Here is a 25,565-nt window from a genome sequence, read left to right as displayed (position 1 = left end):
TACAAGCCAGACCAGAATCCAGACTAGCCTGCACCAAGATCTGTGTTATTTTGACTTTGCTGCCATTGTTACCGGAGGCAGGAAAATTAAGCCAAGCCAAGTATGCCACAGTCATGCCCATGTGGAAATTCATAATCTATCATTAACTATGCCACAAGAACTCAGGGGTGGAGGCCTTACTATAACTTACAACCCTCTTCCAGCATTTTGCTTATATCTCAGTTCACGCTAACTTGCAAACAGATGTTTGAGAGAAGGAGAGGCATTAGGAGTGTCAGATGCCGTGACAATGTTAGCAACATTAGATTTGCAAACATGATTCACAAGATAAAACCAACATTTCAAAGGAAGTCATAGTGTTAAAACCATTCTGCCCTGTTGCGGGTTTTCTGAGCTGTTTGTAACAGAAGAATCGTTCTGTTTTCCTATAGTCAAAACACGAATGAAAACCAAAAGCTGACATTTACCTATGGGTGCGCCTCAAGCCTATCAAAGTTAGAACCATTGATAAAGGGATACGAAGTTAATCTGATAAATATAATTCTGTTTTGTACAGTATCTAGCACCAGTATGTCCTCACTCTTGTTTGAGGGTCTTCTGGCTTTATTGCAAGAAAATTTTTACTTGCATTAACTAGGGGTGCACCGATAAAGATTTTTTGGGCCAATACCAATGGCTGATTATTAACAACTCATATCGACCGATACCAATCCAATTGCCAATATGCAGCACAGCAGCTTGAAGAGCAGAGTCCAGCTGGTAAGTCTGTTGAAAGGGAAGAGGTGTGGGGAGAGTTGGGGGGTGCAGACTGAGGCCCTCACGATGAGGGAGGAGAGGGGCTGGGACAAGCACTGCCCAGCTGGGACAGGGTGCAGGACAGAGCCACGAGCTCCCATCCAAGAGCAGCTGCTGCCTGCCCCAAGCTCAGCCCTGGCCCAGCACCCCACCAGGAAGAGCCCAGGGCCACCCCCAGCCCTAGCAGCAGCCCGCATTAGCCGCATGCACAGATCCAGGGGGCATATGCCCTCCTTGTCCTGTTCAGGGTGGCACACAGCAGCAGGATCCCCCTTCCTTCCTCCCTGCAGGAGCAGCTCATGACACTGTCCCATGCCCTGCCCAGGGAGCGCCTGCCCCTACCCCAGTCCCCCTCCTGCCTCACTCCCCCCTCCACACCCCTTCCCTCTCCTCTGTCCCTTCACCCCGACAGACTTACCAGCCAGACCCTCTCCAAGCTGCCAGGCCAACCACATACATGCTTCAGCTGCATGCATGCACATGGCATTTATAGGCAACATCAGCCAGAAAAAAAACTGATTGCCAATAATGTCAATTTTCCTTTTATCAGTACTGATACAATATAGACCAATGCATCGGTGCACCTCTAGTATTAACTAGATCTTGTTCTTTTTTTCCCCCTCTCAAAGAAATGGATCAACATTAATTATTGTGGCTGCTGAACAGGCAAGTGTTAAAATATTAGATAATGATAACCAGGCAATATTTTTAAAATAAATACAAAATAGAAATATTTTGCAAGCTTTTCTACAAAATTTAAAATCAAGGTCAAGTATTAGCAACGTATAGTTGTTAACATTTAGAGGCACAGTAAAATCCTCACAAGAGCAAGTTTAACATCAAAAGTGGACTTTTAAAAGCACTATCGTTATCTTAAAATGCTGTTTAATAATAACCACTCTCTTACTGTAGTTCATTGTCACACCCCAAAATAAACCCAAGTCTCAGTTATCAGAACTAACCAGTTTTTGCCATTTTAGGCAATAAGGTTTCAATTATATTCATCCTACCTGTCCCAGGAAACGAGTGTTCCTTCTCTGTAACTCTCTTCTGGACCACCACCCTACAGTAAAAAAAAGAAGAAAAGATTTTGATTATGCATGAGAATCCAAACATTTGTCAGCATTTCCATAATGAATCAAGATTAAGGGCTTCATAGCTTAGCCTAACTTAAAACTGAAACATGATTTAACATGTTCTCAGCCTTGGGTTGCCCTCTGCATGCATTAAACTGAAGCAAGAGCAACAAATATGCAGCTCAGTAACAATGTGCTAACTATTTTATCAGTACAGCAGTGCATACTGGCATAAAGTCAAAGGTCAGGATTGAGTGCATTCTATAAAAAGTCACAAGATTATTTTGAGATTCTAATTGTTGGAAAAATAAAACTGAAAGTCCAGTTTGAGACTGACAAAGACACTCCAAATGAAGGCCAGTGCTCATACTCAACATTCTGCTCTTCAGCACAATAGATTTAATTATACAAAGGGTTCTGGCAAAGATCCTCTTGTTCATGAAAATCCTGTATACTTAAGGAACTAGATAATCATAACTCTTATGGTACATCACACTCAGGAGCATTATTAATGTCTGTCAAATTATATATAGGAACAGAGATAGGGCCAAAAAACAAGGTTTAACTATGTTATGATGAAGTTGTTTCATCGTATTTCATAAAACTAAACTGAAATGCAAGATAATTCATTGAACTAAAATGAAATAAGATTTTCTGTAAAGTACTTGTGTTGGAAGGGTGCACAGTATAAAGATTCAACTATGTTCATGTTAAATGTGCATTCTAGCCCTCCTGCAATGAAGAAAAAGTTGTAAGAATGCTATTCTGTAAAATTAATAGTAGCATGCTTTATAACAAAAAATTCTATTACTGTAAAGTAAAAAACACAAGAGTGAGTTTACTAGCATGTTTTGTGGTACTTACAGATACCCTGGAGCTGGCTCTCACTCTGGCTACAAATTCCTTCTCTCTCTCTGCAGCTTGCCTTTGGAGCTTTTGGAAGTTGGTTAGCGCAGTAGTAAACTCACCTACAAGACGGTCTTTTTGTATTTTTCTTTGACGCTACAGAAGGAAAGAAGTTGGACAGCATTTTTAGAAAGCTGATCAAACTCGCTGTTATTTCAGACTTCAATACCTTATGTCAAGGGTTCCCAAAAGTATTCCATAGTGTGACCTACATGTCAAATAGAGAATGGACAGGTTCCCTCCCAATTTCATTGCACAAACCACTTTCTGTTTAATCTAGGGTCACACAAAACATTTGCAGAAATGCAGTATTAGGAACCCAATGCATTTTTAATTGTTATTGTTACTGAACAGGTTACTATAAGGACAGGTCCAGGCATCTTTCTGTTAGCAAACAGTTAAAATATCAGTTTTACTTATTATGTATTAACCAGGTAATTAGTTAACTGTGCAGCCACTGAGTCATTTCGTTAGTGAAATTTAAGCTCTGTGAAAACAGCCAGAGCAAGGAGGCACTGAGGCCTTCTTCAACTAAAAATGTGCTGAATGTGTTCCACGTAATATCTAATGAAAGAGATCGGCTTGCCCCCAGGTGCTCCACTCTGTTACAAAAAAGCATCAATTTCAGTTTTTTATTCTGACTGTACTGAGACACTAGGAGTGCAAAAGTTCCGATCTAGATTTTCATGCCCACATACATGAACTCTCCCTTTGATTTTGTCATTTGCAACTTGCCCTTGGTCAATCAACACCACCTCTCGTCCTAGAGTTAGGTGTGAGGATGGTGAAAGGCATCTGGTTTAACACCACAATTAGATTCTCACCCCAAATTTTCCACTTTGAGTCAAGCAAGAGATGCTTTAAAACAGCTTTAGGTAAAATGTTATCTAATGTACCAAACTTAAATCTGAAAATGTGCAAAAATCTTAAACAATATTTAACTGACAGTCTGTGTACCAGACATTTAAAAAATCTCTTGATCCTGAAGTCAAAATGCTCATCAGCAGCAATGTATGATAGCAATTCTCATCCTGAAGTCAGTTCTGAATTTTGCTGTTACTGAGACCTGTTCCAAAGCAGCTTACAAAGCATCGTATATTGATTGTAACAACGCAGGATTAATTTGTTGTAAAATCTAGTAACATGTACAAAATTGAAGTAATTAAAATACTTTAAGAGAACTACAGATCAAGTGATCAGTGTTTTTCAGTTTTATACCTGTTCACTTGTTGCAGGCAGAGCTCCAAACTCTTTAATGTATTTGTCCGTTTCTTTGGCAAGCTGGTTCGTGTATTGTTGCTTCTGTTGCCTAGACCAAGTGCAAAGTTTCATTACAGCCAGCAGGGGGTTATTTTGCTACAACAAGTTGGTGGATGAGAAGTGTTTTTTTAGAATAATGTTAAGTGTCTTGCTAAATATTTATGGCATTTCCATTCCATTCTTCAGTACATCTCAGAACTGATCACCCAGAATTGTTTTAAATCAGAGACAGACCTTGACATAGATTATGCTGAATTTAATAATGTGACAGTAAAAATGGCCACAAGACAGCAGGTCATCTAATAAAGCAGAGGATCCAACTCTTTGTGGACTTCAAGGCCTAGATGCAAGTCTAGGGTTATACAGTTTACTTGATTTACAAGAAGCCAACTCCTAATATTAAGTGAAAGGTTTCTGTTCAACATACATCAATGCAATGACTAAAGTTTTTGTTGTTTACCATTTGTTCAGTTCCATACCTGTGCCTTTCTCTACTTTCCCCTTTGCACTTTCTTCCCTGCAATAGCTCATTGCCTATTCCCACTCCACTATTTCATCTTAGCAACAACTGACACCATTTTTAACAGGTTCTTATTAGGCTTTAGAAGCCAACACTCTCAATAAATAAAGGAGAGCCAGGAATCACCCTTCCCAATCACTGCTTTCAACTGAGGAAGATGGCACTGCTCAAATTACCAGAGCATGATCTTCATAAGAGCAGTGGCTACTTCATTTTGAAAAAAAGCAGAGTTCGGCAAAATGCACCATATATCCACCATATTAATACAGGAAATGTATTATTGCCTGCTCTTTGGCTTGAGTATAAGATCTCAAAACATCAACTTCTGGACATTTAAGAGCAGCCATGGATCCAAGTGTTCCTAGACTACAAACCCACATAGAAGGCAAAACATGGATTCCCTAGTTTCAGCGAGTAGGTAATCCTACCTCTAGGCCTTCCTGCCATTTTTCCCATCATCACATACTGAATCAATTTTGGTCATACAGATTAAGGAACATACCTATATTGCCATTAGGGTTTGACTGCATTTCTGCACAGGCACTCGAGCTAACAGCTTAGCTGTGTGCGCTCAGAACTCAAGAGACTTGAGCAAAAGCCAGGTGATCAGCCAGCTTTTCAAAGCTAGACTGCCTGCCACTGCTATCCAAGCTTATTCAGGTACATCTAAATGAGCACCTTTTATTGCCAAGGCATACCCTTAGTTGCAAACATAGTACCTCATCCAAGTAAAACTCTATAAAACTGATAAAACCATACTAACCAAGATCCAATTTTCAACTACAGCAGGGATGCAATTATGTATTACAAAAAAAATGATTTTCATGTTAAGTCATGTGCAAAAAATTACTAAGGAAGGAGAAGCCACACTGATATCCAATGGTCAGCAGCATTTTCTTTACCTCCACTCATGCCAAGTGAAACAGGAATTTCACTAAACTGAAAGTTTAGTTACCGTGTAACTGCTAAAGTTTACTTTCAATTGCTGTCTTAAGTGGGAAATCCCTGGTGGACCCAGGGTTGCAGCATGTGGCTAATTTTATAACTCTAGCCCAGAGCTGATAATTGAAAGTGATTTGGCCCTCTGATGCCCCTGGTCTAATTACAAACTTCCTGATGTAATTCAATGACCACAGAGCAGTATTAACAGCCACAGAGACTCCCATCAACCTTCTCACCCACAAGGGCAGCATAGCCCATGCAGCTTCTGTGTATTTATGTTAGGATTAGGGAGTAAAAGTGGCAAAGGCATATACTCCAAATCATTTAAGCCCATCACTATGAACCTCTGTACTGAGAAATGGAGAGTGGCTAGTAGCCTCTTTCAGTAGGATGCTAATAAAACCCCATATTCAGATGTCTGAACAGACACACAACTTCTGTCAACTACCCTGATTTCACTTCTGCTTGCCTTTGTTTTTTTGACATGCTTACTTCATAATTTTACCTCCTACTGTGGTTATTATTGCATAAAAAGGAAGTCTTTGCATTCTTATACTACTTACTTCTGTTTCCCATCAAAAAGTCCAGCACATTACTGTGTTGAAACTTTTTCTGCAGAATTTAAAAGGCCAACAACCTTTAAAGCCCTGGAGTTGTGTTAGCACTTTCCAGTGTTCTCAGTTTTCTCTTGTTTACCTCTGTACCCAGCATATGATTAGGAGAAGCATTGGCAATTGCTAGTTAAGCGGGCAAGCAAAGCAACTTCTAGTACACAAAAGTACCGAAGATGAATGTTTTAAAATCATTCCACATTTTTAAATTTCAGTTCTATTCTTCTTTTCCAACAAAGCTGAGCACTTTGCTACAACACACCATCACCTACTGAGAGTGTTTACAATACAGTGAAATTAGAGTATTTCATGTGAAGTACTTACAGCTGTTGCCTCAATTCAGGCGTATCTTGTGGCGTTCCAAGTTTATATAGTATTCTTTGTATTTCTGCAGCTGTTTATGAAGAGGAAGAGATTTTAATGGCGTACAGATATTCTTCCTTTATCATTATGAATTTTTACTTGATAATTCTAAAGCATTTAGCAGTTGATGGAAACTGATATGTGCAACTGCGGTAGGTCAAGGGGGAAAAAAGTAAGTTTTCAATAAGCCACAGTTAAATCATGGGCTACAGAACAAAGAAAAAATATGATGCAAGAGCTAGGCAGAAAGGGACAATATAAATAATTTCATGACATTTACTTTAGCACATTTAAGCCCAACTAACTAAACATGTATTTATATTATAGATTAAATAGAAACTAATATGCACACACAAAACGTACCAATTCATAGGCTTGTAATAAGCTGTGCAACTTGCACTGGAAATGAGAGAGCTCATAAAACACAAACTTAAAATACTGAGTTTAAGAAGTCAGGCTAATTCAACTTAATTTTTAAGTCATTCATTGTATCCCAGAAGAAAAACTCAGAATTTTTTCAACATTTAAGATTGTTCTATAAAATGAATCTCAAAATGAGCACGTACCTGAGCTTTGCTTTTAAGCTAATGTTTGGCTGAATACTACACACACAAGTAATTTTTACTTTGCAAAATTAGCCCCATCAGTACTATATCTAGCTTGATACATGCTTACACATTTTTAGAAAATAAAACACAGAGTTTAATGGGGAGAGAGAGAGAGAGAAACTATTTTGCCCACTTCTCTATCAACAGTTACTTGTCTTCCTCTAAAAGTACACTTGTGACTATCCTCATTCAAGCTTGTCTACCCACCCAGACAGCAGCAAATGTGATGATGTAATAAAATTCAGAACATTAACAAGTGCACACTGTATTAGGAAGTTTTGAAGAAAATTATAATTATGTTTTGCAGTTCTGAAATCAGTTACTGTGCTAAACCCAGGAAGCGTGTTGTGGCAGGATATATGAAAGTGATAACATTTTATTTATTAAGTAATATTTAAGTTTAGTGAAAGTTTTTATATTTTATATTAATTCATTGGATAAAGTAAGAATCCCCCCCACTTTTTTTTTTTAATTGAGTGGTTTTTGAAGAAACATTACATTGTACTTATATACAAGTCAAATGTTCTGATACTCAGCATTATCATAACTGCTTACTATGTAATGGAAATAAAAATGAAATTACAAATCTGGGACAACTGATTTCATGGGAAATTTAGAACTCATATTTGGACACACCAAACAGTGTCAAGTTAAAGACTTCAGAAAGTCTGTAGTAGAATTGGAGTGGTGTTGTAGCAGTGACTATTCAGAAAAATTTATGGGAAGCAAGAGGTTTTTGTAATATCTTTAACTGAACTAACTGTGTAGCTGGGAAAGTTGTTGTAGGAGTTTTCAGGTAACAAGGTGTCCTTCAGGTCTTAAAAAAGAAGCAGATCATTCAAGAAACCCAAAAGTTGACTTTACAGTAAAAGTTATTAAAAGTATTTCTATAAATCTAAAGGAATTAATATTGTTTTAGGTTTTAACAGATCTTCAACTGAATTTGGAAAAAAAAATAATTAAAAAGGAGCCTGAACCATTAGCATAGTTTGTGAACAATGCCACCCAGTGGCAAATTTGAGAGATCTTCTGGAGATAGGGCCACATCAAAGTATCTACTGAATATAGTGACCAAGATATTTAGGTTTACTGAGGTCAAGCCTTGTTAACTAGCATGTTAGCACGGAAAAACTAAGCTGAAATACGTTGTGATCACATTAGATATATAATGGATACGAGAAACAACAACAGGGGGATAACCCCCCGCAAATTCCTTCAATTAACTAGAACTTTGTTTAATTCAACTACTCTAAAACAGGGGCCAGAACAGCCTGAGTCAGATGGCTTCGGTGATGCATCGAAGTGGGCAGTGGGGTCCCACAGGATTTGGTCCTTGGACTGGTGTTATTTAATATCTTCATCGGCAATTCGGACGAAGGTGTGGAGAGCACCTTCTGCAAGATCACAGATGACACCAAGTTATGGGGCAAAGTTAACACACTGGAGGGCAGGGAGCAGATACAGACCGACCTGGACAGGTCGGACCAATGGATAGAATGAAATAGGATGCAATTCAACAAAGATAAATGCAAGGTACTCTACCTAGGGACGAGGAATCCCCAACACACCTACAGGTCAGGGAATGACCTCCTCAGCAGCTCGGCGGCTGAGAGGGATCTTGAAGTCACAGTTGACTCCAAGATGAACATGAGCCAGCAGTGTAATAAGACCATCGACAAGGCCAATCACACCTTGTCTTGCATTAGCAGATGCATGACCAACAGATCAAGGGAGGTGATGCTCCCCCTCTATGCGGCATTGGTCAGGCCGCAGCTGGAGTACCGTGTCCAGTTTTGGGCACCGCACTTCAAGAGGGACACGCAGAATCTGGAGAGGGTTCACAGGAGGGCCACTCGCATGATTAGTGGCCTCTGTGAAAGACCCTATATGGGGAGGTTGAGGGATCTGGATCTCTTCAGCCTTCACAAAAGATGGCGGAAGGGAGACCTTGTAGCCCCCTATAAGTTTATCAAGGGAGGACAACAGGGAATTGGAGATGTGCTATTTACCAGAGCACCCCAGGGAGTAACGAGGAATAATGGGTGCAAACTAGTGGAGAGCAGATTCAGGTTGGACATTAGGAAGAAATGTTTTACAGTAAGGGTGGCCAGAACCTGGAATGGGCTTCCAAGAGAGGTGGTACCATCACCTAACTTGGAGGTCTTCAAGGGGAGGCTTGATAGTCACTTGGTTGGCGTCATCTGACCTTGGTTCTCTTTCCTACCAGGGGCAGGAAGTCGGACATGATGATCCTTTGTGGTCCCTTCAGACTTGACAATCTATGAATCTAGGGTGGCCATCATAGAGGACAGTCCGGTTGTCCTCTATTGATATGAAACCTGATGCCTTTATGTCCTCTATTTTTCTCTTCAAGGAAAGAGAGTGAGGATTTTTCTCTGAGGAGTGAGATTCTGGAACAGAGCCCCAGTCAGAGGATGGCAGGGGAAAAAAAACAGTAACTGCTTTTAAAAAGATGAAGTTTATGGATTTACAAGACAGATTATACAATGTAGTGCTAGAAGAGACTGGGAAGTGAAGAGCTATTTTTCAAGATAAAAACAGAGGACATAAAGGTGTCAGGTTTCATATCAATAGAGGACAAAGTAGCAGAAAACCGGAATGTCCTCTATGATGGCCACCCTAGGTGCATCAGCAGCAGGAGAATTTGCCTGAACCTACACTGGGGCTAGGCGCTGCTGCCACTTTTCCCAGCCCTTCCCCCACTTCCTGCTGGGTCCTAAATGCAGCCTTCAGGCCACGGGGAACTGAACCAAGGCTGAGCAGCTGAAATTACATCTGCATTGCCTCCACTTCTCCCCACCACCCACTGGTAGCAATGCAGGCACAGGTAGAAGCTGTCCAGCTCAAGCCCAGCTCCAGCTCAGTCCCCGACCAGCTAAAAGCTAGCCACACTGCAGCTAGAGACCAGGGGATGGGGAGAAGCGATGGCAACGCGGGCACATCTTTCACTTACCAGCCCTAGCATAACTCTTCACTGCCCAGTCTCTTCAGCACAGGCATAGGCAGAAGCAAAGCTATCTAGCTCTGCAAGCCATAGCCAGCTGCAGGCCTTATGTTTCTGACCTCTGCTTCAAAAGGTTAAGAAACTGTAATTAAGACAAGTGGCCCCACGAAATGAATCTGGAGGATAGCTGATGGCCTATAAGTTATTAAGCTTTACTGCCATTAAAGTTTGAAGCAAATGATTTCTGATATACTATTTCTACAATCTATAAATTTTAAACTGAATGTGGATTAGAAAAAAAAAAATCTGATTAGACCTTAAGTATTTTAATTGCCAAAATAAAGAGAGACTTCTGCATACCCTTTGGAGGGAAACAACTCTTTTTGAAAGTGTTCTACATAATACACAGACACAGGAAAGCTTACTAAATTGGAGGTTTCTACTGCCACCTGGAGGATGAATTTTAAGTGCAATGAATGATTAAAAAGGAAATGTAGATTAAACACTAATTTAGGTATTGTGGCCTCTGATACCTTTGAACAAAGTCGGAATTTGCATTATAAAATAGAAATAATAATATAAAATATGTTTGCATACATGGGCCAACTTATTTCATTATACCTGTGCATCCCCAAAAGCCAGGAAATTGGACAGACCAGACCAGAATGTGCATTACACCGAGGGTGGTTTCTAAACTGCCTTATCTTATGTAGCCACCAAGAGAAGTTTTTTTCATCCAATCTCCTTGCCCAGGGGTTGACAACATATAGCTTGTGGAACCACTCAATCCAGACTGCAGAGCTGGAGGGTTTTGTCTGTGCATGGGCCTGGGCTGATAAATGAACAGCACCTTTCTGCTGTACCTATGCCACTGCTGATTCTCCCCAACCTCCCCTGCCGGCTACAGCCTGGGTGCAACTTCCAGTTAGTGGGGTTGTGCTAGGCTTATGCAACTTCCAGCTGGGCTCACATTACAGCTGGAAGGTGGGTGTTGGGGGTGTAAAAGAGAAGAGAGGCAGCAGCACAGACAGTTTGTAGCTGCCTGGCCCTGGTGCATCTCCCGGCAGCTGGAAGCCAGGTCTGCTTCCCAGTTGGGGAGAGGGGGACAGACATGTCAGTGATGAGGTTGCAGTTCCCAGCTGCTTGAACCACAGGGCAGGTTCAGGAAGAGCCCCCCACCCTTGCCTGTGCTGTGCCAGAGTGGCCCGTTTTAGCCCGCGGCTTGTTAGAGGTTGCCAGATGCTGTTTTGGCACATTGAGTCTTAGTCAATATGTGAAGACTTCTGGATTTTAGTATGCAACAACATCCTTTCAGAGGCAAACAATTTCAGAGTCAGGCTTACGATTAGGTCCCCAGGCAGCAGAGGGGAAAAGAAAACAGGACACACTTGTAGACAAATTAGTTTTCCCAAGCAAGTACTCTCTCACAAGCAGGATTTTACAAAAGCACCACCTGTAGGAAGTGCTAATACAAGCGTAATAGCTAGATTTCAGTTCCTCTTCTCACCCATGCCTATCTTACAAATGTATTACAACCACAAAGCTACTGGCAGATTTAAAAGCTACTCCCTCAGCTCAGTGAGATTGTAAGTAACACTTCCACACCTTGTTTGATATATTTAAAAGTATATATTACAAAGCAAAGAGAAGACTGTAATCCTACTCTTCTTTTTACTGGGAAAATTGGCCTTTTACTCCAACTGTTGCTTCCATTAGTTGGAACTTCTTCCATTGACTTCAAAAGGGAGCAGACTGTGGCCAAAAGACAACACACTGAAGAGCACATTTCTAGACAAATTGTAACAATTAAGATGGCATCTAGCTCCTTTAAAACTGCTTTCTAATAAACCCATTATTGATTTATTTTTCTTACGAAAAAGATACAAGGAGTATCTACAGAAATTTGCCGAAGTTAGCAGATGGTGACAAGAGAGGATGAGTGGGGTATTTACTAAATGACCTGGGGGACTGAAGCAGCACAAAGAGAGAGATTAAATTCAACAGTACAAAAAGCAACGGAATGGACTTGAGGAATAATTATAAGAGTTGTTGCTATATGTTTAGAGCCCATGAGTAGGAATTGGCAGAGATCAAGAAGGCCATAGGTGGATTAGTTAAGCCCAAATGGATTATGAGCCACTACAGTGATTCAGCCATTAAGACAACAAATTACACCAGGAAAGGTATTTACTCGCAGTGATACAGAAGTGTTGATGCTGTTATAGAAGACACTGAGGAAACCTCATCGGGAATATGGCTCACTCATGTTCAAAAAAGGGAAACTCAAACCAGAACATTTATAAATGATTATGAGGGTCATCAGGGAACTGAAGGGAGGGAAAGAACTATTTAAGATAAAGTGGACTGACAAACAAATAAGTATAAATTAACCATGAATAAATTTAGATCAGAGATTAGCCCCTTCTAACCACCTGAGGAATGAGATTCTGGAATAGAGCCCCAGTCAGAGGATGGCAGGGGAAAGAACAGTAACTGCTTTTAAAAAGGTGGAGTTTATGGATTTACAAGACAGATTATACAATGTAGTGCTAGACAGTATGGGACCAGACTCAGTTACCCAAGAGGCCAATTTTTTTTTGTATTCCTGTCTGCATGGTGAGCCACCAGTCTTACTAGTTCCTGCCACATCTGATCCTGCAGCTGGAAAAGGCTTTAAACATCTGAATCAAAGACCAGTCTTGTCACAGACTATTTTTCACTTGGATCAGAAAAAAGGAGGTTTTTGTTTGTTTGTTTATTATTTTTATCGGGGGTGAGGGGTGGAGCACCTGTGACTTTCACCAAAAACGATGCTGGTTTTCCTCTGTTGGCTCTGCAGTAGTCTGAATACTAGAGGTAGTGCTATGCTGATAGGAATAGATAACAGTAGGCAACCAGTGATCTTCTGAATCACAGTGCACATGTAAGAGGTCTAGTCAGATGCCTGATGAATCTGTTTGAGGCTGGCAAGCCCAATCCAAGAGGGACACTGCTTGTTACAAGTGTCACAGATCCACACGTCATCCGAGTTTAGAGCACGCTGCTTTCTTCTCTTTCTCATTTTGTTGCCATCCTCTGAATCAAAGCCATTTCATGTTGAACTGTGCCACATGTTCCCTCCAGATCAGATGGGATTCTGCACACCCCTCTCAGCTTTTTACACTGATGTTGTACGACTTCGTATCATTTTTGCACACATTGTAGTACTGCCACAAGTGACCCCACAGAGAGCTGTTTTGAATCTCTCTATATAAATTTTTCTTGCGGATATAGTCTCTTCCCATTCTCCTGGCATGGCCAATCCATCACAACCTCCTTTTCTGGTTGGTAGTTTCTAAGCGTCTCAGTCCTGTGCGCTCCAGTACCTGTGTTTGGTATTCTGTCTTCCCACTTTATTTTCAGGATCTTATGCAGACATCTCAAGCGGAAGCTATTTAGTCTCTTGATATACCTAACATATGTAGTCCACGTTTCTGAACCGTAAAGCAGGGATGACAGCACACAAGTCTCATAGATTTACATCTTCACCTGAACTGCTAGTTTGCAGTTATCACATGCACATTTCTCTAATAGTCTGAAATTCTTAGCTGCTTTTCTGATTCTATTAGTTCAACAAAAATAAAAACAGTTCAAAAGGGAAAAAAAAAGGTGGGGAATGGATAAGAAAAGTATTCATAGCCTGTGAATAGGACAATTGCCATTGTAAATTAAAGTATGCATCACCAGTTAACAGTTTCCAGTGCATTAAGAATAAATTAACATTGCTAATCAAATCTTGACCTCTGGCAGAGAAGCAGATGGCAAAGTTCAGAATGAGGGGAATATAACAAGTGATTTAAAGCAACCTTCATTCTCTACCAGGACTGTGGATGATCACACACTACACTCACTGATCCCAACCATTGAGTCAGAAGGAACCTGAAGTCTGGTCTAAATTTATGACACTTGTATAAATGGTCAGCTAGCTTTTAGTGAGTTTGGCCACATGACTTTTCTCCAGCCCTGCCTCTTAAAAGCCTGGAACACAGCAGAGACTAAAGCAAGGTATGGGTTGTGTGTCTTCCAAGACTTCAGTGGCACTTTGCATTGGAAAAGCACTAAGAAGCTGCCCAAATGAATTAATCTTTAAGATATGCAAGTACTTAAACTATGGGAAAATTTATTTCACCAGTCCCTATCTAGTTATCCCATAATGCCATCATAGGACCAAATGAGAATGCACACAGAAGGACACCAAAATAGAACAATGGATATTGATACATCCTACTGTAGAAAAAGATGGGAGGAAGAAAATAGGCAGGTAAGGTTAAGTTGTCAACCTGTCTATTTCTGAATGGTGTTTCACAACAAGTTAGCTTTGTTCCAGCCTTGCTCCCTGGCACGAGCAACCTGTGATCAGCTGCTACAATTATTAACTGAACATTAACTGCAGTGTGTGGAGACTCAAGTTATATTTAGAGCCAAGCATGTCTCTAGCTGGTTCAAACTCGGTTAAAGATTACAGCACTGACAGGGCCTTCATCTACGGCCAAGCTTTATAGTTCTAAAATACTGAGTAGCAGCAGGCTGAATTAATGCTATAGATCAAAACCTGCTAGTTTTTAATCAATCTGATGGCTCTGGAGCCAAAGCAGCCTAAGCAGAAATTGCAACATGAGCAGGTGTGTTCATGCATGCTGCATTTTCCCTTTCTTCTCTGTCTACAGGGTTTTGCTAAGGATTTTTACATTACCAATCAGCAGTATTTAAAAGAGCACTTCTCTTTCACCAATACTTTAGTGACATATCTTACAGCAGTACTGCTGGTTGAGTAACCACGTGTGGAAATAATCAAGTTGCTCAACTGTAAATGAGAATTTTGACAAGTAGACTATCCAGTTACGGATGAAGTCATATGAAACCTAATCATTTAAAGAGTTACTTGGGAGCAGTTTATGAAAATCATTCCACCAGGTTTGTCCAATTTTTTTTTTCATTTTTGGGGGCAGGGGAAAAGGTATCTGCTCTCTATCTGAATCAGATTACAGTGATTCAGGTACAATAAGAAAATGAAGTGGTTGATTATAAAGATAACCCAACACAAAGGGGGGAGGTGGGGTGGAAATGAAGGCAGTCTATTGGATTAATTTAAAAAGTCTTTAAAAATTGGTATTTAGAAAGATCTCACTCAATTGTAAAAGTTTAGTTAAAACAGCAAAATGTACACCTGCACAGAGCATGCCACTCAAGACTCCCGAGGCATTTCATGCATATTAAAGATGAATCAAGCTTCATCTCTGCTGCAAGAAGCACAAATGTATTCCCATCCCTACTTTTAAAAAGGGTGAAATTAAGGCATCAAAATCCAGGTTCCATAATAAGTATGACAGGATTAATCTTTCTTCAGCTAAAAATTGAGTGGTGGATGCTGTGCTTTCCTTATAACAGGGATATCAGACTCAACCCAGGCTCTGAGATCCAGACTGCAGGGTTACCTTAGGGCGACAGTGTGGATTGAGGGCCAAGAGGCAGCACATCCGGGCAGCAGCGTGGGGTCTGGGGGCAGGCGATGGCACAGGAACATATACAGACAGCAGTGTGGAGTTGTTGCCAGGCAGCAGCAGGGAGCCAGGGGCATGTGGTTGTGCAAGGCCTCTGGGACAATGGCAGCACAGAGCAGTGGATGCGTGGTGGCACAGGGCTACATTTGGACAGCAGCAGAGCCAGGGGCATGCAGGAGCATGGGGCTGCATCCAGATGGCAGCACTGAAGTGACTGGAATGGATAAACATGAAGCAAGTGAAGCAGAAGGGATGCATAGATTTAGCTTCCAAGCTTGCCAGCAGACAGAATGCAAAAGAAGAGGAGCTTCAACTCTTGTACTTTCTAGTTATCATCATTTTAATACACACACACACACACACACACACACACACACACACACACACACACACACACACACACACACACACACACACACACACACACACACACACACACACACACACACACACACACACACACACACACACACACACACACACACACACACACACACACAAAATTTTAAAAGGTTTTGGTGAACTAATTAAATACGGCAACCTGAAGTACACTTAGCAGTATTTATTATAGCTGAAGAGTAACATTAAAGTTTATTAAACAACTAGTGGTATTCTATATACAGCCACACTGTAAATATCAGTAAAAACAGTGTGTGCGTGCGTGTGCTGAACACAATGTTTTATTGATATATTTACAATTTTAAAGCAACTTGGAAGCCTACCAGTGCCTCAAATCACTATAATAAAATAAATACATTTTAAATTCCTATACATTTTGATGTTTAATTTTGTGTTCTTTTAATCACAGAAAAATCAGAGCTTCCCCTTCCCCCTTTGCTCACCTGCACATGGGTACAGCTGCAGCTGTCCCCCTGCACTGTTTTGTGGCACTGAGCATGCCTGATATACTGGTGCCATGCCCATGCCATTGCCCCTCACTCCTGACCCACAGCCCCCACAGTGCCTCACTCCCTATCCATAGCACCCCCAGCCTGGCCAGTGCCCTTCACTCCCTACCCATAGCCCCCCCCAAGCCCACGAGCCCAGCTAGAGGGGGTCCACAGCTGCCAGGCCTATGGGGTCAGGGATCCAGGTCCGCAGCCCCCTTCTCACCCCCCCAGCAGTGCCCAATCCCTGGCTGCCACCCATGGGATGGGGTGGCTGCTGCGGCCCAAGCAGAGCGCAGAGCCTGGGTCCCCCACTCCCAGGGGTGGCACAGCTGCAGCAAAGCTGTGTGGGTGACTGCAGACTGGCAGCTGTGGGCTCAGGACTCCCCAACTTGCTGCTTTCCCACTGGGGGCCTCTGCAGCCCAGTGGATGGGACCCATCATGGCAGGGTAGAGCAGTGTGGGAAGGTTTAGTGTCACCACTGGGAGTCCTGTGCCACCATGGCAAGGTTCCCCCTGCCCACTTGGCAGCAGCAGGAGGCACAACTCTGCACTACTGCACCTGCTGGTGCCAACCTGCCTTGCCCCATGCACAAATCTAGGGGGCACTTGCCCCCCACGTTCTCCCTGGGAGTGTGTGCAGTGGCAGGGAGCCGGTCCCCCTTGCCATGCCTCAGATGAGCTCCTGGGCCAGGCCCTGAGGCCACACATTGCCACCCCAGCCCCAGGCCCCAAACAACAATGGCTGCCCTCCATGTTGCCTCGCTGGCATGTGCATGTGTGCACATGGCTCCCCTTACCTGATTGCCCTCCTCCCACTCTCCCCAGCTCCTTGCAGGCTAGAACTTTGCCAGCCTGCAGGGGAAACCCACCGTTTTCTGCATTTTTCTCCTTTAAAAGGGGAAAATCTGCATTTTACCATGGCAAATGGGAAGTCCAGATCTCTGGTTAAAACTACTGTCATGTAGGCCAAGAACTGCATGCAATATGAACAGACCATGAGTTTGAGGAGGACAGGGACTTACCACAGAGCAAATGACACACAGCAATTGCTCTTGTGTCACTCTCACCCAATATTAAGTGAGAAGTAAACAGTAGTGAAATGGGGCTAAGTTACTACTAGAATAAGCTACTAGTTTAACTCTAATTTACTGCAGGATAAGAGCAGGCATACGGATAGTTACCATGAACCAGCTGCTCAGTAATAAGTCCCCAGCCTCCTTTAATGCACTGTAATTTGTTAGTCTGTCTACGTCCAAAGACGTCACACAACAGCCATAAGAAGGAAAAACTAAGGACTTAAGCATTGGACCAACACAGTGGGCTTGCATATGTAAGGTCAGGGAGGTAAGACAGAAAATACACCTACATATACCTCAGATGAGCAATAAGCGATTGTTAATGCTGCTTGATACTGGGTACGGACTTGGAGGTGCTCCAAGGCCTTGCACAGAGTATAACAGCAGATCAGCAGCTAGTAGCTGCTATGTTCAATCTTTCCTAGTCTGGACAAGTGATTCACTATCCCTGCCAGACATTTTGCATGCCAGTAGGTCCTGGATTGCACAATGTCTTTACAGTCCAGTTGGAGCTCCCCATTGAACTGTCTTGGATCTGCACACACAAACAGCTTTGCAGGGTAGAATTTCCCCCATGATGTTCCCAAATCCCATTGTAATCCTTGTTAGGATGGACATTTAATAGACTCAACACGTTTGATCTGCAGGTAGAGCGCAGCACTGTTCCAGCCCAGACTCATTTTGCATAAATGTAGGATCAGAGATTCATCTCCAAACTGAGCAGCTGTGTTTAGTTCTATCTGGCTTCACTGTTCCATTCTCAAATGTCATCAGAGCATGTCATCCTTGAACAAGGACTCAAGAGCAGGCCCAAGTGGGTCTTGGCAGGTCAAGTAGAGTGGCTTAAGACATGTTTGAGGACATACTTAACATCTGAATATCTATTATGCAGTGATGCTCAACTCCCAGCCTGTGGGCAATCCAGAGCCTCTCTAAATTTGGTGACAGGAGAGTGGTGGCAGTGTTAATTGCTACTTACCTGCTGTCAAATTTTTGGATCTGGGAGAAGCCCTACTAGCCAGATAGCATGACTCTGCATCCTACACTTGGGGACACAGGGCCAATCCAGGTGTGCAGGGTGGTGTGAGGCCGGATCCTAGCATATGAGGCTAGGCTGAGGCAGTACAGGATCAATCTGGAAGTGGACAGCTAGCTGGAAGTGGTGTAGGTCCAATCTAGGCATTCAGGGTCAGGCGGGGTCCGATCTGAGGCAGTGCAGACCCAGTCTGGGTGCAGAGCCGGGCAGAGGTGGCATGGAGCTCAATTTGGGCACACAGGGTCTGATCCAGCCTGCAGAGTGGCCTTGCACCACTCATCCAGCCTGAAGGGCCAAAAGATTAAGCATCCCTGGCATCAGGTTCCCTTCAGATACAGACATGGTCTTAGTTGCAGGAATTCTCCAAACACTCCTACAATGGGTGATAATATCACTGGTTTGTTTGTTTTTAGAAAAATCCCTTTTGTAAATTGGATTCAGGGTCTTTGGCTAAAGTAGATCAGTCACACTTTAGAGAGGCTCTGGATGCGAGAGCTTGAGGTGGAAGTGTTGGGGGGGAGGGGAGGGCTGTGCAGGCTTACAGTAGATATTCTGTACCTTTCTCCTACTTAACTTGTGCAAGGCAACCTGCCCCAGCAGCTGTAATCTTGTTCAGTTCAATCCATTTACATTTGCTCAGTTGGTATAAGTGGCAGTGAGCCAAAATTCCAGATGTCTGAAATTGGTCTCCTTGCCATTCAGAAGTTATCCCATGGTTCTGTTTCCCTCGCACAACAATTTCAAAACTAAGAGAATTCCATTGACAAATTGTTTTTTTTGCCCCTTGTCTTGCAAAACACAAGCATATACCACTGAAAAAAGTGACCTTTTCCTTCATGCATCAATACTGTCAATGGAAACTTCTCTAAGCCAGCGTTTCTCAACCCATTGGTTGTGACCAAAAAGTGGATTGCAAGAATATTTCAAAGGGCAGTGAGCAAGGGAAGGGTTGGGAGGGAGTTGCATGGCTGGGCTGGCAACACCAGGGCTGGTGCCCGTGGGGGTAAAGCAGTTAGGAGACACTGCTCAGGGGGTGGAAGGGGCTGTGACCAAGCCCCAGCCCAGAGCAGGTATACTGCAGGCCTCCCCTCCTCCTCCCTCTAGCTCATGCCGGGCAAGTCGTGCTCCACTGCCACCCACATGAGCCAGAGCCGCCACAGCAGTTGTGCTCCGGCCCAAGCTGGATGGGGACAGCGGGTTGGGAGTGAGGGGCCCCAGCATAGGCCAGCTGGGGACTGTGGGTCAGGCACTAGCAGGGCCAGCAGGGTGTGGGTTGGGACAAACCACTGATCTTGGAAAATTTTTGTCCTAGTACAAAAAAAAGGTTGAGAACCTTTGCTCTAACCCAAGCTAGAATTTCATTTATACTTATGAAATGAGTGCAACTTTGCTCACAAAGGGCAAGTACAGTCTGACTGGCATTTACTTACACTCAGAATGCACAGAATGGGGGAATTCTCAGCTCCTTCGCCTACAACCTCACAGAGCCAAACCCAAGAAATTTAAAAAGCAGCAAAATATTCTAACACCGAGACAGAACTCTGAATTCCCACCAACATATCTATTATGCACAGCAATGCCATTTTAGTTGTCACTTTTCAGAGCAGACAACCAGTAAGAAAAGTAGGAAATTAAGACACCCCTGGAGTTGGATAGCAAGCTGACTCCATGTACAGTAAAAATAATATTTCAACACTTCCCTGTTAATTGGTCCTGTGGCAAGGGTGCTCACTCCTGTTTTGGGGGATTCAGGATTAAGTCCTGGATCTACAGCAGGGATTTAACATGCTGGATGAATAATTTAACTGGGATCTTATCCAGGATGAAGTTTCTGGTCTTGAGAAACTTTTCTGTCAAAAGTTTAATTGAAATAAAACATGTTCACACACACACACAACCTGGGTTTGACAAATGAGAAATTTCAGACAAAAACTTCCCAGCAAACTCTGTTTCAGACTGATCAGTTTAAATATGGAAGTACAAAACTACTGTAGAATGTGGACAAAAATCCAGAGCTTTGTTTTTTGTTTTACAGACTTTGACTTCCCCACCTCTGATCATGTGTACCTCATGCCTACTTCACTTTCATTTACCCAAGAATAACTTTGCCTACAAGACATAGATTACTTCAAATTTTCTCACCATCATAAATAAGATGGCAAAAGGTAGCTTCAAGTAAAAAGCTTCGCAAGACATTTTTAAAAATCCATCCACTTGTTAAATTTGCACAGACTGAAAGAAGAGTGTGATACAGCAAATATGGTTCTGAATCATCAAATGTTAAAATGAGGTGAAAACGTCTACTCCCAGAGCACTAGGGAAACAAGAATGCATCTGACAATTTTTGCTGTTTTGTGGTATCAAGACTAAGGAAGCCACCCATTTAGGTGAAACAGACCACCAGATATGTGCTCTCTGCACCGAGGTTCGTTTTGCCTCAAAAATTGACAGTGTGTCACATCGGGACACAAAACGTTTACCAATAGGTGTGTGTGAGACAGAAGGGGAGGGGAGAAACAACACTGAAGTGTCAAGGAGTAACAGTATCCATTTATCGTTAGCCAAGTGAAGGTTATAAGCTACATGAATATTTTATCAATTAAAAGCAGGGAAAAAGTAAACGTTTGTCCTGCTCAAGCTTCATTCTGAAATGTATTTATTTGTCCTTGTTGCATACAGTGTTATTGACCTTGCAAATGCTTTTTGGCAGACTTGCAAAGTCAAGTCAACAAGAACGCGATCAACTAATCAGAGTTCTATCATGAACTTTATAAATGAAAAAAAAAAAAAGGAGAATGTTATAGGCATGCCAAATTTGAACTGAAGCAACCCAATGAACTGTAGCTAAACCTCACTGCATATATTTCCTCTCTCTGAATACTGGGCTTTTGCCTTGCATCCCTAAGCAAGGTGCAATATACTGTTATGCTGGTCCTAAAACAAACCAAAACAGAAAACATGTCTACTTCCTCCTTCCCCAGATACAAGGCAGAGTTGATTAAGAAACACTGGTCTTTTACCTGGAGCAATTTATTTCCCCTCAGCAAACCAGCATGTCTACAGTAATTGCAGGGAGGAAATATCTTGTTACACCTACAGCATCCTTTCAACTCCTGCAAATATGAAAATACCAGCCTCTCAAAATAAACGCTACACTTTTTTTTTGGTGCTGTAACCTACAGTGCAGGTAGCTGGCTCAAAAGAAGATGGGATCTCCCTTGTACCACCATGCAAGCCAGGCTACAATCTGGCCCTATTATATTAACAATTTTTAATCATTAATATTTTTTTAAGGAAATGAATGAAACACAGTAATCACATGCAACTGCACCACTTCAGTTTAAAAAAACAGAGTTTTTAAACAACAGAGAAATCAGTATTTTTATAAAATCTGAAAATGTTAGATGCTTTACAGGCAATTAAGAAAAAAAAATATGCCCAAGAAGCTTGCAACTGAAATGAATAAAACCTGGAAAAGGGGGAAGGGGATAATAAAAGGAGTAATGCTGTACAAGGTGGTATTAAACAAAAATCTACCTTCCAATTTTGTTTTGGTAGCATGCAACCATGTAAACTCCTTTTCTTGCATGTTTGCATTAATTATTTCATTTAAGGTTCATTTCCTGTGCCCCTCCTCCCTTCCTTCTAATTAGGACATATTTAACAAGTTCATTTAATTATAACTATAACCAATCACTATTTTTCTCATAATAAACTGTGACATATAATGAAAGTGAATTATAGCTGAGCGAGCCAACATTGAAAATACCTATTAAATGAAAAACTGACCCTTTTGGGAAAAAAATAATATTAGTAAGTAGTAATAAAAAGCTTTTCACCTCTAAATCTTTTGTTCATATCCAACCCACAGTGCAACAAGCTGAAAACATCAGTTTGCTTACAAGCAAGGCAGAAAGGTGGCCAAGTAGTAGGTAATTTGAGCCTAGATACCCCATTTTCTTCTCATGTTTAGCAATGGTTGCTCCATTAGTAGCACCGGATGATTACAGGTTTTTGCTGTGGGTACTCGTACTTCCCAGTTCTGACATGTGAAAAACTTGAATACTGCCTGTAAATCCAACTCCCGGTGTCAGCACTTAAACTGTGATCATATATGATGTGTCCTGCTGTTTCTAATGTTTCCTGCTTATATATAGGCATACACGTAAAGCCTGGGTTTAGTTTCTTATTACTTATTTGTAGTGTTGGAGGTCTCTAGAAGTAGTATAAGAGCACTTTCTAGCCTTCAACTGAAGGGACAGATGCATTAAACTGTAAAAGAGTCTCCCCTTCTTATTCTCACACTTATAAGCAGTGCGAATTAATGGATAAAAATAAGTGAAGACTCCACCACTCAACTTTCAGTTTCCTGAAACCTCAACATTTTGTATTCTTTCTATCCATTAGACGGCTCTTTACTAAACATAAGGAAGTAGACATTATGGTTACAGACTCATAGACATCTAACAAACAAACTTGGTAAAAAAAACAACAACCTAGAGGAAGAACAACAACATTCATGCCTTTGGAGGACAGAACAGAGAGGGGCAGGTTTTCTGCAGGTTATCTTGCTAACATGAATTTTAGTTGTGGTCACCTCTTTCGCCAGTCTTATTTAGTTTCAATAACTAGAAAAAAAGTAACAATTCTAGGTCATGTATTTTCCACATGAACAAACACAGCCAAAGCCTCCACTCCCAACCAAAGAATCAGCTCTGCATACCTATCCCTCCTCTCTCCCCTGCCCAAACAAATACACACTGCAACTCTTTCCCCACCCTCTTCCCTAATTCATTTCTATGACATCATCCTACAGTTTGTTCAGGAGAGTCCTGGGAAATGCTTCTTCAAATACCTCTCTCGGTATTTTAAATATTATGCTGTATTATTTGTTCTTAGTGTTCTATGAGTATAGCAAAGAGTGGAGAGTTTGTTTTATAGCATAATCAAGGAAATCATCAGGAAAAAAATTAAATGATCTACATGTAATGTTATTACAAAAAACAAACAAAACAAATTCTGGTGGTCTTAAAAGATTTCTGTTCAATCACGTTATCATTCAATTAACACAACTGAGCAAGTGCGAGCTACAAAAGCCAACCATTTTGAAACCGCTGCTCCTCTAGTAAACACTGATTAAATAATAACCCAGCAGAACATTTTCTTTATCTGTAAAAACAAGCAAGTTTTGAAAGAGCTGCAAGTAGTCTGAACTATACAACATCTATATAACTCACTGTTTAGGGATACATCTCAATCATTTTTAAATTTAAGAAAGAAAATCCCATCCAAAACCGGGATAGATTCTTATACCTAGCTTTACACACGACAAGAAATAGTAGCTGAGGGTTAGATCCAGTCAAGGGCCCACACACAGGGCCCACAATAAAGGGCTCAAGCACAGTTTAGGCACTTTAGATCCAAATTTGTAAGTCAGAGAGCTTCAGCTCAGCTGTACCTTAATTGCGAAGGCTGCTAAACTCAGGTACCTGTTTAACTGCAAAATTATCTAGACATCTAAAGTTCTGCTTCTAAAGTGTCGAGACCTGTCCCCCCCTCAGCAGCTCAGTGTCTAAATTCTGGATTCATTTCAGGCTAAGGAGGAACTCTTAGTTCCTTCCTATCCAATTAAATAGGCAAACTCAGAGACGCCTAGGTACCTGCCAATGGGATGACACTGCTCACAAAATGAAGTTATGGCTGCTTTCTTTTGAAGCTGTAGATACCAGGAAAGTGGAGAAGCTGGGGGTGGTGCTCATCTTTTGGAACAGACTTGTGGTTAGAACAGCCACCCAAAAAGTGAAAGTTCAATGCCGTCTTCACGCTGAAGTAGCTAAGAACCGAGACCTTCCACCCTCCAGGAGACCAGGCCATTGCCTGGGCAAGGTGGAGGCCCCCCTGCACTCTTCCTATTGAAGCTGGACTGTTGTGCAGCAAACAGTTCAAGAGAGCACAAATGTAGCCTAGTAATAAGGGCAATCACTTATTAAGGAATCCCAGGCTCTATAAATATATATCTTTTTATTGAATAACCTGCAGAAATTGTCCCTGGAGCAAGGACCCCAACCTGGTTATCTACTGCCCTGTCCACCAACTACCTCAGCAAACATCCTAAACACAGGCATCCACACGTGTTCTGCCTCCCATCAACCTTTTCACCTTACAGTGTTGACTTGTGAGGGCTTAATAGCATGTGCCCAGTGCCATGCTAATGCAAAACACCATAATTTCAGTGTAACAGTGTACGCAGCATGCCTCTATAGTGCTCCCTGGCACTACACAGTAACAGTGCAGACCTGCACCATCATTACTATTAAGAAACTTGAGTATAAAAAAACCCAAAACAAGCGGGGGTGGGCAAAAAAAGAGAAGGAAAATTTCATTTATTTATAAACATCCCCTAAGTTGATAAAAAATCCTTTTTCCAGCACTGGGAAACGTGGGGCCCCTGCAAGATACTCTGGGCAATCTGATGGTTGCGGCAGAGGAAAAAGCAGACCCCTTTAACCAATTCTTCACCTCTGTTTTCTTGTGCAGGGACCGGCACTTCCCCACTGTGATGCAAGACGGACTCGAGGGGAACGACTCCAGACCTCAGGTTGGGAAGGACCGGGTTAGAGAGCTTCTGGAGGGGCTGGACGTGTTCAGATCAGCGGGTCCAAATGCTCTCCACACCAGGGTGTTGAGGGAGCTAGCAGGGGTTGATGCTCAAGGGCAACCAGCACGGTTTCATTAGGGGCAGGTCATGTCAGACCAACCTGATTGCCTTTTATGATCAGGTCACAAAAGCATTGGATGCAGGTGACGCAGTGGATGTAGTCTTTCTGGACTTCAGCAAGGCCTTTGACACCGTCTCCCACCCCATCCTCATTAAAAAACTAGGTGACTGTGGCATTGATGCCTACACAGTCAGATGGATTGCAGATTGGCTGAAGGGTCGCAGAGGGTGGTGGTGGACGGGTCATATTCGACCTGGG

The 25,565-nt window shown here is 42.1% G+C and overlaps 1 protein-coding gene across 2 annotated transcripts in view; it reads right to left on the bottom strand.

The window, feature by feature from the left end:
• STX7 (syntaxin 7) overlaps positions 1–25,565 on the bottom strand; it is a 46,662-nt gene that overhangs the window by 14,946 nt on the left and 6,151 nt on the right. For both annotated transcript variants that reach the window (XM_019520262.1, XM_019520263.1), the window contains exons 2-5: positions 6,435–6,504; positions 3,996–4,086; positions 2,736–2,873; positions 1,806–1,858 (exon numbers count right to left, since the gene is read on the bottom strand). In XM_019520262.1, the coding sequence (XP_019375807.1) occupies positions 1,806–1,858; positions 2,736–2,873; positions 3,996–4,086; positions 6,435–6,504 (352 nt within the window). The remainder of the gene's footprint in view (positions 1–1,805; positions 1,859–2,735; positions 2,874–3,995; positions 4,087–6,434; positions 6,505–25,565) is intronic.

This window comes from Gavialis gangeticus, unplaced genomic scaffold (genome assembly GCF_001723915.1).
Source record: "Gavialis gangeticus isolate Ggan-Ray unplaced genomic scaffold, GavGan_comp1, whole genome shotgun sequence".
Lineage (NCBI taxonomy): Eukaryota > Metazoa > Chordata > Crocodylia > Gavialidae > Gavialis > Gavialis gangeticus.
The sequence above is the reverse complement of the archived record's forward strand: the minus strand, read 5'-3'. Positions and strand labels throughout refer to the sequence as shown.